The sequence below is a fragment of the Tenrec ecaudatus genome, chromosome 13 (genome assembly GCF_050624435.1).
Source record: "Tenrec ecaudatus isolate mTenEca1 chromosome 13, mTenEca1.hap1, whole genome shotgun sequence".
NCBI classification, from domain to species: Eukaryota; Metazoa; Chordata; class Mammalia; order Afrosoricida; family Tenrecidae; genus Tenrec; species Tenrec ecaudatus.
Window position 1 is genome coordinate 50,351,170 of NC_134542.1, and position 16,534 is coordinate 50,367,703.

General features: G+C 39.4%; 1 protein-coding gene across 11 annotated transcripts in view; it reads right to left on the bottom strand.

The window, feature by feature from the left end:
- Window positions 1-16,534, bottom strand: part of GULP1 (GULP PTB domain containing engulfment adaptor 1) — a 288,455-nt gene that overhangs the window by 22,591 nt on the left and 249,330 nt on the right. For 7 of the 11 annotated variants that reach the window (XM_075529873.1, XM_075529876.1, XM_075529872.1 and 4 more), the window contains 3 exons: window positions 15,386-15,502; window positions 15,108-15,188; window positions 14,627-14,719 (listed from right to left, as the gene is read on the bottom strand). In XM_075529873.1, the coding sequence (XP_075385988.1) occupies window positions 14,627-14,719; window positions 15,108-15,188; window positions 15,386-15,502 (291 nt within the window). The remainder of the gene's footprint in view (window positions 1-14,626; window positions 14,720-15,107; window positions 15,189-15,385; window positions 15,503-16,534) is intronic. The other 4 variants (XM_075529877.1, XM_075529874.1, XM_075529878.1 and 1 more) reach the window with 2 other exon arrangements.

Genomic DNA, 16,534 nt, shown 5'->3' on the forward strand with positions numbered 1-16,534 from the left:
AAGAGAGTGAAGAAGTTCGTTGAACTTTTCCAAAATGTTTGGACGTTTCAGAAAACGTCCAAGCATGCGATCATGATGTGTTGATAATTATAATTAATGAGAATTGGAATGTACAAGTTAGAAATGAAGAGGAAGGATTAGAAGTTGGAAACGATCACCCTGTTGAGAGAAATGGTGCCAGAAATCAAGACAGAAGTATGCAAGATCAGCGACTTATTCCTTACAAATACCATCTTGCAAGAATCTTCTCAGTGTTTCTCCAACTGAAAAAAACTAAAGAAAAAATTCAAGCTTAGGGTTGGAAATTCAAGTATTCTGTGAGGAAAAGATTATATGACGCAGCAAAGTTCCAAAGAAACAGAAGGAATATACTAAGTCTCTGGAACAAAAATAATTAGTGTATGTTCAACCACGCCAGGAGGTAGCACATGACCAGGAACCAATGGCACCAAAAGAGGAAGTCCAAAGTGCACTGACAGTGTGGACAAAAATAAGGCTCTATTAACGGACGTTATACCAAAGGTGTGTTTCATCAAACTGACGCAGCAAAGAAAGTGTTCACTTACCTAGGCCAAGGCATTTAAAAGAGAGCTACCTAGAGGAGATCATATTTGTGCTTATTCCAAAGAAAGGTAGCCAAACATAATAAGGGAGTTATTGAACAATATCACACCCAGTTAAAGGTTTGCTGACGTTAATTCGAAAGGGAGCTGCTGGAAATGCAGGGTGGCTCAGGAGACACCGAATGCAGATATTACGGCGAACGTATTGGCTACAAACAGAGAATGACTACGGAAAAGCTTTTTTTAAAAACTGTGTGGATAAAAATTACGTACAAAGTGACAATTGGAAATGCTAGGAGCCCTAATTGTACATGTGCAAAGCAGTCCATAGACTAAGAAGCAGCCATGCAAGCAGAGTAAGGGAATATGGTGAATGGTATACACGTTGGAAACGTGTCCAATCATAATTATTAGATACATATGTGGAACCCCCATTTGACTACATGAAGATAGACACGTGAGTATTGGAAGACTACGACCCGCAAGACGCAGGTGAGTCAGCCACAAGTCCTTCAAGCCCTCACTGACAGTGAGGGAATCAGAGACTACAACCGTCAGTATGAGTTTTAACTCAATGCAAAGAAAACCAAAGTCCTCATAACGGCCAACAGACATCATGATACACAGAAAAAAGATGAAATTTTCAAGGATTTAATTTTACTTGGATCCACAATCAAATTCCATGGAAGCAGTAGTGAAAACACCAAACATGTATAACCAACAAACTCACTGCCATTGAGTCAATTCTAATTCATAGTGATGTGTAGGACAGGGTAGAAAGCTTGGCTTCTTCCCATGGAGCCACTGGTGAGTTTGAACTGCAGACCTTGTGGTTAACAGCCCAGTGTTGTTCCCTAGTATGCCACTAGGACTCCCAAACAGTGTTTGACACTGGGCAAATCTACTGTGAAAGACCTCTTTTGGGTGCTTAGTACAAAGATAGCCTAACCAAAGCGGTGGTGTTTCCAATTGGCTCCTAAGCATGTGCAAGCTGGACTGCGATAAGGGAGACCAGAGAAAAATTACGGTGTTGGCACATAATCCTGGATATTTAATGGACTGCCAAAAGAATGCTCACATCTATCTTGGAAGAAATACCAGCAGGAGCACATCTTGGTAAGACTCTGGCTCATGTTTGATCATGCTTTCAAGCGAGCCCAGTCCCTGGCGAAGGAAATCGTGCTTCTTAAGTTAGAGGGTCAGCAAAAAAGAGGCAGGCCTTCCCAAGATGGACTGGAAACGTAACTGTAACAATGGAATCACACAGAACAATTGTGAGGGTCCCGAGGAGTGACCACTCATGAGGGGTAATCTAACAAGAATAGTAACAAAGAGCACTCACTCCAAGTGAGACTGTATTCTAGTATTAGATGACTGGGCTCCTTTTAAATATTGTCTGTAGCACAGTGATTATGTGGTGGTCTGTGATACACAAAGTTAACAGTTCAAAACCATCAGCTGCTGTTCAGGAGACCGCTGAGGCGTTCTATTCCCATTAAGAGTTGCCGTCTTGGAAAGCCATAGGGGCAGTACTGCCCTGTCATATAGGGTCACTAAGAGTTGGCAGCAACTCGGTGTCAATGAGTCCAGCCTAACTATTTTGTTGTTGTTGTTGTATAGAGAGTCACATTTAATTTGGGGGCTATAGCTAGGAAAGACATCATGCCACTCTGTTGTCATTGAATGAAATTTTACCAAAAATATATATATATCTCACATTCTTTATTTCAGAACTCACTACACCACCACAGTAATCAAAACAGCTTGGAAATTAAACAATAACAAACACGTAGGCAGATAAAATAGAATTGAGGCTCCAAAAGTAAGCCCATCCAATTATAGACAGCTGAGTTTCACAAAGGGTTGAAATCCATTCAATGTGGGGAAAAAAAACAGTCCCCTCATCAATGGTTCTGGGAAAACTGGGCATCCATTTGCAGCAAAATGAAACGGGATCTATGCCTACTACCATACAAAGCAAGTATCTCTCGAAAATGTACAGAAGAACAGACTCTTAAATCTAACATGATAAAGTTCCTGGATGTTAACATAGGAAAAAAAGCTGTGAGTTCTCATCTGTGGCATAAATAGATTAGCAAACATAAACAAAATTACACAGACAACAGAAGGTAAACTAGATAACTGGGACCTCTTAAAAATTAAATACTCATATACTTTATGCTCATCAAAAGTCTTTTTCAAAAGAGTTAAAGTTTGTATACAGTAGCTTTTTTCCCTATGCCACTCCAAAAATATTTTTAGCAAACTATTTTGTTGCTTCTCAGATTTGACACTTTCTACTTATTTACTCACTATAAGAAAAAAAGTACTCTTCTGTACTAGTAATTTTCTTTAAAACATTTATTTATGTGTTACTATTAATGCCCCTAATTCTCAAAATTCCATTCTGAACTTTTTTCTCACTTCCCCAGAACAATTTTAAATCTGAGATGAAGGTTTCCTTTTATTTTCTTTGACTAGCAATTGCTTAATGTGGAGTGTACTGTGTTTGATAAGAAAATCTTATCATTTTAGAAAATTCTGTTTATATATTGATATTTATGGACCAAATTGCAAAGCAGTGTTATATCATTTATAGAGAACTACACTTCAGAATTGCTACTTTATATATGGTAAGGGGTTATCTCTGAGTGAATTATGAAAATTCGACTTTCCGTGAAATCAAAATTTGTCTTGGGCTGACTAGTTGTGAAGAATCATTTATCTTGCGTTATTTGTTCCTTTTCACCATACCACACCGAAAGCTCTTTAATTTACATATCAATTTTAATGTAAATCATGTGTTGTCATTAGTTTCAATATTTTCTCACTCATGCATTACTTGTTGCCTTACTTTTGGTAAATACACTGTTGGGAAGGCTAGCACCGTGGGGACAGTCTGTCCTTCACTTCCTCAGAACTGAAAACAAACAAGCGAAACCTGCAGTTGGGCCCAGTTGGGATGATGGCTTAGATCCGTGGTTCTCAACCTCCCTAATGCCGCGAACCCTTTATACAGTTCCTCATGTTGTGTGAGCCCCTAACCATAAAATTATTTTCATTGCTACTTCATATCTGTCATTTTGCTACTGTTACGAATCGGGCGACTCCTGTGAAAGGGTCGTTCAACCCCCACAGGGGGTGCGACCCATAGGCTGGGAACCGCTGGCTTAGCTGAAGACACCACAGTATTCACAGACAACAAAGCCTTGCCAAATGAAGTGAAACGAATGCAAATAACAGCCTTGGGATCTAGAAAATCAAATGGAAGGTTGAAGTATATGTTAATATGCGAACAGTGAGGACAAAGAGATTCACAAATCAATTCCGCCTTGTCTGCTAATCTTGCCAAGAGTGATCATTTAGGGACAGCAGTAAGAAATATCCTGGTTGAGAAGGACAGGAACTCAACTTCCTGACAAGCACAGCTGGAGGCAGATACACTGTGCAATCACCCAGGAAAGACATAGACAAAAGGTATGCTGGGACTCAACTTCCTGACAAGCACAGCTGGAGGCAGATACACTGTGCAATCACCCAGGAAAGACATAGACAAAAGGTATGCTGGGACTCAACTTCCTGACAAGCACAGCTGGAGGCAGATACACTGTGCAATCACCCAGGAAAGACATAGACAAAAGGTATGCTGGGACTCAACTTCCTGACAAGCACAGCTGGAGGCAGATACACTGTGCAATCACCCAGGAAAGACATAGACAAAAGGTATGCTGGGTCTGAACAAGCCCAGGAGAGTGACGAGTGGGAGTACCATGGCCTTGAATCTACAGAAACAAGAGGAAAGTGCTACTGAAACAAAGTGAGACAGATGGAAGTATTGGAGTCTCTGTACAGTGGAGAGATAACTTCTGTGATGGGGCAAAGGTCAAGTGTAGGGAGGTGGGCAAGAGTTCAGATGTCTCTGGTAAGCACAGAGACAGGAGGAAGCTAAGGAACAGGGATAAGACTACTTATCACTGAAGGTGCCTGGCTATTTAGACAAGCATTCCCATTGAACAGTGAAACCATGAAGTAACATTTAAAAGTCTCACCCACACATGTGCCCCATTCCGCCTTCCTTTACCCCTCCCATTTGAGCAGAATCTACCCATTGACTGGTCACATAGCCTGCAAGGCACAACTGTGCCTGGCTCCCATGCACTTCCCTACCATGGTGACATTATCCCACACCCTGCCTGCTATTCTGCAAGCTGTCCATACATATTCTGAGCCCTACGATTGTGACAATAATCCTTGCTTGTGTACAGAGTTCATCTCACCCTTTTGGGTAGTACTGCATCCTTGGGACCAAAAAGTGGCCTGTTCTGCTCTCCAAAGCTCAACTCACTGCTGTCTCTTAGGTGCTACAGAGGGATCCTGACCATGAGACACTTTCTTGTACCTTAAACATTTGTTTAAAGGATGGCAGATGTGCTTAATGACAGAGGATCTCCATGTGCGGAAGCCACACCAAGGAATTGAAATCCAACCAAATGCCACCCACAAAGTCATACATAGACCAATATCAGAAAACAGCGATTAAAATAGTACACATGAAACTGGTAATCTAAACAGAAAGGGAACAAGCTAACATCCTGATATATCAATACAAAACAAAAATAAAGAGAAACAAACATACTATCAATAAAGAAGTATATAAATAAAGAAAACCTTAATTTCTCGAAGACAGCAATCAATTACAAATCATATGAAGAGTCCAGAAAGGAAAGCCAATGATCAAGATGAAAAGAGACAAAAAAATCTCATTGAGAAAGAATTGATAAAAAAAAAATAGGGCTCTAAAGAGATCAAGGAAAACCTGGGGAAAATAATTCAAGAAGTCTGGAAAACAATGTGAGAACAAAATGACGAAGTGTTATGGAAAACAGGGCAGTACCTCTTTAAAAAAGTAGAACCAGAACTACCTAATGGTCATAGCTGACTTGATGTCACCCAGGACAGTGACACTGGGACAGTGATCCCACTAAGTATCAACTGTTGAGATCCAATAGAAGAAATACGAACACACATATGCATGCCTACGTTCAAAATAAGAAAAAGAGGGAAACAAAGTGCTCATCACTTAATAAACAAAATACAGTATATACATGCAATAGAATACTAGTCATACAGGAAAATGTCTTTAAAGGATGAACCTTGAAGACTGAATTAAATTAAGTTAAATGGATCAATCACAAACTGAAAGTATAATAATAATAATAGACAAATGTTCAGTGTTCAAGCCTTACTGGTGGGTACCAGGGATGGGTGGAGATTCCGGGGCAGAGGGCTATCTCTCTAGATGGCAGACACTTCATATTTTTTGCATGATAGAAAAGGTAACTCAATATGGGAACAGCTTGTCCAAGATAAGTGACTTCACCAAGACATATACAAAATAAAAAGATCCTTAGGTAACGGCTCAAACATCTTTTTAACTTGCATACATCTTGGCGACCACATTTATCTTGGACTCGTGGCATAGTAAGGCTACTCATTGGGCTGCTGGCCACAAGGTCTGCTGTTTGAAAGCACCAGGTGCTCTTCAGGAGAAAGAGGAGGCTTGCTACTCGCATGAAGATTTACAGTCTCGGGAACTCACAGGGCAGTTCTACCTACTCTGCTGAATAGGGTCACTATGAGGAGGAATCGATTTGGTGGCAATGAGTTGAGCTGAATTAGGCAGATGCTATGACATTTTAATTTTGCAACGACAGCAACAACATCAAAGGATACAGGAACAGGTAAAAAATATGCTACTAGGATGCCAGTTCATACACAAAAGGGTCTAATCCAAACAAAACCAGTTTAAACATTTCTGTGGACAGTGGGTGGCTGCAGACAAGTTCTGTCAATAATACTCATTAGGGTGCTTAAGACAAAAGTCATGATAATTTATAAATTATTATTTTTTCATGTCTTACACTGACCGCTGTCTCTCGTCACCCACTTTTCTGTTGTCTATTCCCCTGGGAGGGGCCATATGTAGATCATTGTGATTGGTTCTCCCTTCCCCCCTTCCTTTCTTAGCATTGCTACTCCCAGTATCGGTCCTGTGGGGTTTATCTGTCCTGGATTCCCTGTGTAGCGTGCTCTCATCTGTATCAGTGTACATGTTCTAGTCTAGCCAGATTTGTAAGGTAGAATTGGGATCATGATAGTAGGGGGAGGGGGAGGAAGTATTAAAGGACTAGAGCAGCAGTCCTCAACCTGTGGGTCGTGACTCCTTTGGGGGTCGAATGACCCTTTCACAGGGGTCGAATGATTCATAACAGTAGCAAAATTGCAGTTATGAAGTAGTAATGAAAATAATTTTGTGGGTGGGGTCACCACAACATGAGGAACTGTATTAAAGGGTTGTGGCATTAGGAAGGCTGAGAACAACCAGACTAGAGGAAAGTTGTGTGTTTTGTTGGTGCTATACTGCATGCTGACTGGCTTGTGTCCACCCCGTGGCCCTTCTGTAAGGGGGATGTTCCATTGTCTACAGATGGGCTTTGGATCTCCACTCTGCACTGCCCCTCATTCACACTGATAAGATTTTGTTCTGCTTTAGGTCTTTGATGCCTGACAGCTGATCCCATCGACACCTCATGATCACACAGGCTGATGTACTGCTTCTATGTGGGCTTCTTTGCTTCTCAGCTAGATGACTGATTGTTTATCTTCAAGCCTTTAAGACACCAGATGCTGTATCTTTTGATAGCCAGGCACCGTCAACTTTCTTCACATTTACTTATGCACCCATTTTGTCTTCAGCAATTGTGCCAGGGAAGGTGAGCATCACAGAGTGCTGAGTTAGTAGAACAGTGTTCTGGCATTCAGGGAGTACTTGAATGGAGGCCCAATGTCCATCTGCTACCATAATACTTAACATATAAATATATGTACATATATAAATGTATTTACATATATACATGCCCGTGGTCCAAGCAGGAGGGGAGATGGGAGAGGGAGGAAAATAAAAAGAAGGAACTGATACCAAGTGTTCAAGTAGAAAAAAATGTTTTGAAAATGATGATGGCAATATATGTGCAGATGTGCTCGACACAATGGATATATGTATGGATTGTCATAGAGCTGTATGATCCCCCAATAAAATGATGAAAAAATTGAAAAGGGAAATAATGATCAGGAGAGACGCCAAGCTATCGGAGGTTAGATAAGGTATTTAAATCGCAAAATACAAAATGGTGATCTGAAATGTAAAACCTCATCTAATTAAAAATAAAACATTTAAAAAATGTCCAATTAAAACCGTGGCTTCCAAGGAGATTGGTTAGGCTTATTTAATTCCAGCCAAAGAAGTCAGCTCAGGTTATGGTGACTGTGTTTGAGGATTCTACATGAGGTAATCTAGAAAGATTTTCTAGAAAGACACAAGACAATCCTGAGGACTGATTAGGAAGGAGTTTTAAGGGAACTGGGAAAACTGAAATGGTGAGGAAAAGGCCAGTATTGTTGCCGTAAGAAATGCTTCCATCACGATTCACATCAAGGGAAGCAAGGTTGATCTTAGAAGACTCTGTTGGGAAACCTTACACCCATCCATTTTTCATCCCTGCTCTCCTCCTTTAAACATTTTTTTGCGCCTCAAAACTAGAGAACATTTAAAAGGAACATGATTTGAGCTTGTCCAAACTGCTATTTTGGCATAGTGTAAATCGAAGAGTACAGAATTCTTCATGTAAAGTTGTAGAGATGCAAATATCAACATTGTTATTGTGTCGACCAACACTGAGGCTCTGTCAAGAAACAATAACTTCACATTTTTATGTTTTTGTTCAACGAAGATGTGACGCTATGGCGATCCTTTTTTACTTACCTTCATGTATGTGTCAATATGCATGTATACGGAGGCATATCTGTGTATAGTCACGTATATGTGGGTTTGTGTAGGTATCTATACATTTGTATGTGTATATATGTATGCATGCATTCACATATATTCATATACAGAATAAAACACGTGAGAGCACACACAGATATTTCTTAGTTATAATGAAATGCCCTGTAGATTTGGTTTTCTTGGCGTGAAGGCTTATGACCATAGTCTGCTGGGATGACGCAGCAAACTGGCAAAATATAGTTTATAAAGTCTGTGTTCTACTGTGTTCATAAAGCCTTGTTCTGGGGAGAGTCTGGGGTCTCAAGAGCTTTCAAGAGGTAATTTAAAACACAACTATGACTCTGTACTCATTTGGATATAAAACGAACGAACTAGCCTCCCGAAAACTCACAAATTCAAGTCAGATTCAGAGGAAAGATATCAGTTCTGACATGGGATGAAACTTGTCTGAAAGATGCTTACTTGTGTTTTATTTACTATGCACAGGTATTCGACTGTATCCATAAGAAACCATACCATTGTGAAGAATGGGGATTCTCGAACACTTAATTGTGCTTATATAGAACTTGTCCATAGACCAAGAGGCAGACATTCCAACAGAAAAGGCGATAATGAATGGTTTAAGATGTGGAAATGTGCGTCAGGGTTGGATCCTTTTACCATGCTTATTCAATCTGTATGCTGAGCAAATAATTTTGGAAGCTGGACTATATGAAGAAAAATGCATCATCAGAAGTTGAACAAAACTCATTAACAATAGGCAGTATTCAGATGATCCAACCATGCTTGCTGAAAAAAGGAATAGAAGCACTTACAAGGAAGATGAAAAATTACAGTTTCAACATAAGTCTAATGCTCATCATAACTGGTACAATAATCAACATCACAATCATTGGAGAGTGCTGTAGAATGAGGAATTTCAGTTTACTGGTATCCACCCATGGGAGCAGTCGTCAAGCAAATGGCATCCTGGATCGGGCAAATCTGTTGCAAAGGACCACTCTGCAGCGTTCGAAAGCCAAGATGTCACACTATGGGATGAAGGTAGGCTTGACCTAATCCGTGGTGTATTCAATCGTCTCATATGCATGCGAAAACTGTGCAATGAATAAGGAAGGTCAGAGAAGACTCGATGCATGACGAATATGGATCATATCATAAACTAATGATACAGCTGAGGATGGCAAGGCAGGAGCGACAAGCTGGAGAAGGACATCACACTTGGGAAAGTGAGAGTTAGTGAAAAAGAGAAAGGCTGTGGTGGGAAAAAAAGGGCTCGAATATAGAAAAGACTGTGAAGACGGTGCAGGCCTATGGAGCGTTTCGTTTTGTTGTACATAAGTTCACGATGAGTCGGAAATGACTCAATGACACATAATGACAACAGTCTCCAGAACTGTTTACATATATCACCAGCCACAGTTTCATCTCCGTGGAAACAAGAAGAACCAGGTGGTCTTCAGCTACCTCCACCAGTAGTTTTGAGGAGGATCATGGTAAGCAGGACCAGTTGAAATAGAAGAAAAACTGGAATGTGCACAAATCCTTAGAATGTCTAGATTTACTGGTTTGATAAAGACTACTGCACTCCTCAAAAGACTATTGCCCTGAGACTTTCTATAAAAAGATAGGTAAGTGCATCAAAAGACGTCATTAAAGAGTAAAAAGGGAACCCAGAGACTGGGACAATTTTTTCACAATGATATACTGGGCAGGGGATTAATACAGAACAATTCATAGAAAACAACAACATCTCAAAAAGAAAAATAAGACTAAACCAATTAAAAACATGACGGGTACATGAACTGACAAGTCACCAGAGAAGACAGCCTTGTGGCCAGAAAGTATCTGAAGAAATGCTCATGACCTCTCGCCAACCAAGAGATGCCCATCCAAACAACGCTGAGTGAGTTCACTCCACACAGGCAGTGGCAGCAAAGTTTGAAAACACAAAGTGACAACTGCTGGAGAGAATGTGCTGAGAACGGAACCATCGCTCTACGGTCTGTAAAACTGAACAACCACTGTGGAAAGTGGTATGGTTCAAACAACTAGGTGGGTCGATATACTTAAAGGAATTAGAGTCTAAGAACAAACACACACGTGCGCGCACGTTTATTGCAGCACGGTTCACATTAGTAAGAAAACGGAAACAACCAAAATGCTTAGCAGTGGAAGAATGGACAGATCAACTTTGGCACACACACAGAATGGAATACAATGCATCGCTAAGGAATAGCGATGAACCTGAAGCACCTGATGGCAGGAATGGACTTGGAGAACCTGATGCTGGGTGAAGTTAGTTAAGTACAACAGGAAAAATACTGCATGAGGCACTGCTAGAAAGGGAAAACCCAGACAAAGGTTTCCCTATCAAGAGACATGCACCTGGGTAGTTATGGGTGGGGTTGGGGCTGGAGAGTTGACACCATAGGCTAAAGGGTATGGGCAGATGCTAACTTCTGTGAAGGGAAAGACAGTCTTCTACGAGAGAGAAGGGAAACCAAGGTGAGGGTGGGCAAGCTATTGGAAAGTTTAATAAGTACTTAAGTTGCTAAATACAAAATTGTCTGAAATTTAAACTCTCCCAAATTCACAAAAAAGTTACATATATAAAACGACTAATGCCTTGAGATATTTCTCAAATATTGAACAGACGCTATCTTCGAGGTCAGTGTTCAACATAATAGATCAGGTACTAAAGAATATCACCAATGAATACATTATGCTCCTCATTTATGAGACAAAATGGCCAAAAAGTACTGCTGTGACAAGACTAGAAAGAAGGTAAGGAGCCACAGAAGCTAGAACACTGGCGGTGGGACAGTCAGGATGGAAATAATGAGAATGCTAACGCATGAGGAAGAATGGAACCAATGGGCTAGGCAGTATTTGTAGAAATTGTTAATGAGAGTCTAATTTTCGGTTAACTTTTGCTAAAGACACAATAACATATTATTTAAAAATAAACTCATAGAGTTGCATTTCCAAGGTTATAAGTCAAACAGGCATTCACTGTGCATGCACATGGAGACATTTGAGTTATTGACCCTCTGGTGCCTGAAAACCGGTGAACTGAAGCGTCCTATATTGCTAATGTTCATATTTCCTAAGGAAGGGCAGATAGCAGGCATTCCTAATTAGACAGAAATTTGCTTTACTACAGACTGATGACACGTTATTAAACAAGAGATACCCAACTCACTGTTATTAAGTCAATTCTAATTCATCGCGACTCTATAGGACAGAGTCTGGGTTTGGTGGCTCTATATCTTTACCAGAGCCGAAAGTTTCCTCTTTCTCCTACAGAATGCTTGGTGGGGTGGCGCTGCTGACCCCACTGTGGTTAGGAGCCCAGTGTGCAACTCATTCTGCCACTAGAATTCCTTAACAAGAGTCATATATGCTATAAATACATAGTTCCTTATTATAATGCCATTGGTTTCAAATTCAATTTGAATATTTGTACAACTAACAAACCACCCGTAGAATGACTACTTACAGCCCAGGCAATACTTTATATTAATTAAGTAACTATTACAGGTAATATATTTTTAATATCTCAAGAATAAGAGCTCATTTTCAAAGATGTAGGAAATACACAAAGCTGCACATACAACTGTATCTATTAGTTTCACAGTTATATAACTAAGAGAAAATAAAAGGCAAAATATATCTTTTTCAAATTCTTTAAAGGCAAGTTAATCAGTACCTGCAACCATATTTTCAAAACCAGTATCATTCAACAACTCAGAAATGTTGATTTAATTCTTTTAAGAAACAAGTAATTTTTAAGTCTTCTCTTTTTAAAGATATACATTTCCCATAGTGTATTAGCAATTTCATACAACACAAGAAGAGGATATGATATGAAAAAAATTTTTAAAGTTGAAATAAAAGGAACAAAAATTTTACTGAGAAAACAGAACATAAGTAGATTGAAATATAATGTCAGTTATTTTAATGACCAATGACTACAATACATATTATAAGTATATGCATTAAATATAAAATAGTTTATAGAGGTTTTTCATTCTACCTTTTCATTATTGTTTTTGAAGCATTTCTAGTTAGAAAAATAAAATACTAAGATGAAAACTACTTAGTAAATGACTTAACTTTAGGAGAGCTCATCTATTTAAATCATGGCTATTTTGATAATTCGCATTCCATGAATGCGAATGTCTGAATAAATTAGTATACTTACAGACAGTATGTGTGTCACTGCACAGTCCCTTTCCTGCTGACTGCTTGTAATGGTTACTTCGGTCAGATGGCCAATGAAAGTGAAGCCAGGAGCATCTCCTCCTCTCTGCTGCTCTTTCCCATTTCTGAAGCTGACTTGGTAACCATGTCAATTCATCAATGCATATCCCTAAGCCCCAACCCTGACCCAGCTCCTTCTCAGTGTTTCAGTATTGTGAGTGCAAGGCAGGGTCAATGTAGGAGAGGAAATAAGGATGCTAGTTCCATCACCAGAGAAGTCCCAAATTTCTCTGCTCTTTCCTAAGTCTACTGTGTCCCTCATCACGGTATCTGTAACTCTCCTTCCACAGAAAAACAGGACACACAAAGATCCAGGTTTGGTTTTCTTCCAAAATGGTGATGGATCATACTTGGCTCCTTTATCAACAAAACAGCTGGAAGTGAAATTTCTGAATTCCATTAAATAGTATCTTATTAAGAGTGTGTGAACATGCAACTTCTCCCTTGATTATCTTTATACCTCCCCCGCCACCTCCCCAACAGGGTGGCTCAGAATGAAATCCTCCACAGGATCAAAAAGAAAGAGTCCTCCAACTTGGGACCAAAGTTCCGAGAAGGGGATTGAAGCTGATACTCTGTCCCCTAGGGGAAGGGAACCTAGAAAAACAGTTAACCTTGGTGAGAACAAATCAGGATAGATGTGAAGAGAAAAACAAGAACGACTCTAATCATAAAAACAAAGCCTGCTTAGGAGGCGTGAGGACCTCTTGCACATAACGCAGGTACAAAGCACCCCCCTCCATAGCAGCCATAGCAACTCCCCTGTTTCAAGTCTGGAAGATGAAAAGGGGGAGTTCAGAAGAAAACTGATCTTTGATCCACTTCCAGGGCACACCAAGGGCAACTTTTTCTAGAAGTATTCTTTACTGAGAAAAACTGGTAAAATATTCTAATACTGAAAATCCAAAAATTATGAGTTAACAAGTTTTCATTGTTAGCCCAGTATTAGAACCAAAATAGACTTACAAATAATTTACACAGTAGTTTTTTTGTTTTGTTACATCACAACTATTTTCTACTTCACAGAATTATGCCTGTTTACGTCGTTGCCATTGACTGAGTTCAGATTCATATTTTGTAGGATATTGTAGACCTGCCCCCAAAGGTCTCTAGGGCCCTTTTCTTTACTGAAATAGATTCCTACATCTTTCTCTTGTGGAGTGGCTGGGGGGTCTGAATAGCTGATCTCTAGATGAGCAGCATAGTGTTTTAATTACTGCATTACCAGGGTTCTTTATTATCATGCCATAAATTACATGTTAAATATTTTAAAATATAAATTAAAATATTCCAGTAGCATAGATGATTCCAAATGCAAACAGTATAAATATATTTTGTCTAGGAAAAAAAAAGTTTTAAATCCAACCCCTGCCCCCATCCCCAAATGGAAAATAATTACAAAACCCTTAAACCAAAAATACGTACGTGGTATTGGGAAAACAATTTAAAATGATTTTAACTCCCAAATAAATAATTTAGCTATCTACCTATAGAGACTACCACGTATTTCAATGTCTGAAGTCTAATTGTTTCACTCCCAGGAGATACCCTGGCTATGAAATATCACAGGCCAAATCTAGTCTTGGCACAGCCCACTTCTTGAAGCAAAGTCGAGTTCTCCAGGAGTAGTGTGGACATGGCCATTAAATGCGACCCAAACAGTAATTAACAAGAACGAAAGAAAGGCTCTGTCACAGACAGAAGTAGTGCATTAAAACTGAACGACCCAAATGAAGCCAATTATTCTTTTAAAACCTAAGGAAAAAGAGTTAAATGGAACATTATCTCTGGTCTGAGTTACTGAGGGATAGGTATTTCTCTTTTTAAATTTAACTTTGTTCAACCGCCTCCATCTCTATCAGTGATTGGTATTAAATTACTGATTATTATTTGAAAGGGAAAAATGCAAGTACTAATTATCCAGAGATGTTCATATATTCCATATACTTACTGGTGAGGCTGATACTTGGGTTATGCTTAACTGGTTTTCCAAATCTTGCACTTTGTTTTTGAGTTCCATATTTTCTGTTTCTAAGTCTTGGATCTAAAATCAAACGATTATTGAATAACCCTCAGAAATTACTTCTTGCAAAATATTAGCCACCATATTGTCTACATTTTTTTTTAAAAAAGGACTTATTTAAAATGACATATACTCTTTTGTGCACAGGGAAATAAAAAAAATAAAATTTGGGAAATATTGGAAAAGTCTAGGCCATTGAAAAGACATATTATTAAAAAAATTGCTTTACGTGTGTGCAAATTTCAGGACCCCATGTCTCATTTTTGTGTTTTTTGGTAGCACTGTGCAATCTATAATCTTGGAGTATAACCACAAGACAGTGAAACTTGCTCATGATGATTTTGAGTTGAGTGGAGAAAGGGAGTAATTTAATTACAAAGGAATCTGATCTGCATGGGAAACCACTTACCCAGCATCTGCTGCCTCTGCTGCTCTGATCCCCATGAGAAGCATCAGGAAGTGAAGCAAAGTCACATGAGAACACTAAGTTCTTGTGGGAATTCAATATAAAATGGTTAAAAACTGTCCAGGGGATCAGGAATGAAAAATTATAGGAACACAGTGAAAGCAGTTCCAATCAGTGTAGGGGAAATTTAATGGCAGGCCTTCTAAATTTGTTTGATGGTATGCAAGTTTCCCTCTACTTACATCACATAAATATAATAATAACAACCCTCGTTTACTCACTCTTTTCTGTAACCCTGCAATCTGTTTTCTTGTTTCAACATCTTTTCCTCCAGATTCTAGAAACTTCCTGTATGCCAGGTCGAAAGCTTGGCCAATTGTTAAGGTGATCTCTTCAGCCTTTGTGAAATTTCAACAAAGAAGATTTGCATTATAATAATAATAAATCAGACTCTTCTTTAAACCAAAAACAATATTCACATGAGATTATAAAAACATTCACACGAAGTGCATCCAAGTACTTGAAGGAGCAGTGGCTGGAGAGGTGGAGCAAACAGGCCAAGTGGCCTCTGGTAACTAATCCCTCCCTGCCTGCCAGAGGCAGCCTCCTCTGGCACAGCAGGAAGGCGAAAGCCTCTATTAAATGAACAGCTGTTGAACTTAGGAGATGGCTGTCTACTTTTTCATCTCTTTATAGTATTTCCCCCTAGTTTGTTCTCGTCCCTTCCTCAAGTGTTCAGGGTTTATTATGTGAAAGCACCCCGCCAAAGGCAGGCAGCTCTCTTACTGCTTTGCTGCTTATTTCCACTTCCTATTGAGGAGAGTTACCAGGTAGGCAACTGAAATGAGACTGTCTGGGTGGTGCCTGTGGAAAACTTGAGCTATACCCTTTCTCAGTGGAGCAATTGCTACTTAATTCAGTTAGTGTTGGCATCAGTAAACGGGCAATTCCAAAACCGAGCTGTCAGTCTTAAAAATGTCCAATGAGGTCAGACATTTGTATTTTTAAGTGACATCTCCCGGTTTTCAGTGATGGCAAATGGTACATGTTGTTGGAGAACACACTATTGAATGAAAACCAAACAATCTCTCTGCACCCTCTTCAGCATTGACCTTTCCCGGTAATTTTGGGGTGCGGTGGTGTCTCAATGATGTTGTAATTTTCATCTCTCAGGTGGCTCATAATCATAAACATTTCTGCATGTGTTTGTTGGTCTCCTGAATACCTTCTTTGGTGAAATGTCTATTAAAGTCCTGTGTCCATTTTAAAATTGAACTATTCATCTTCTTCTTGTTAAGGTGTTGAAGTTTTCAAAGACTTTAGAGATTGGTCCCTTGTCTGATCTGTCATTGCCACAATTTTTTCCTAGTCTGTGTGCTCTTCTTTAAAATTCTTTTGATGAAATTTTCTGATGCACCTAAGTGTGCCTT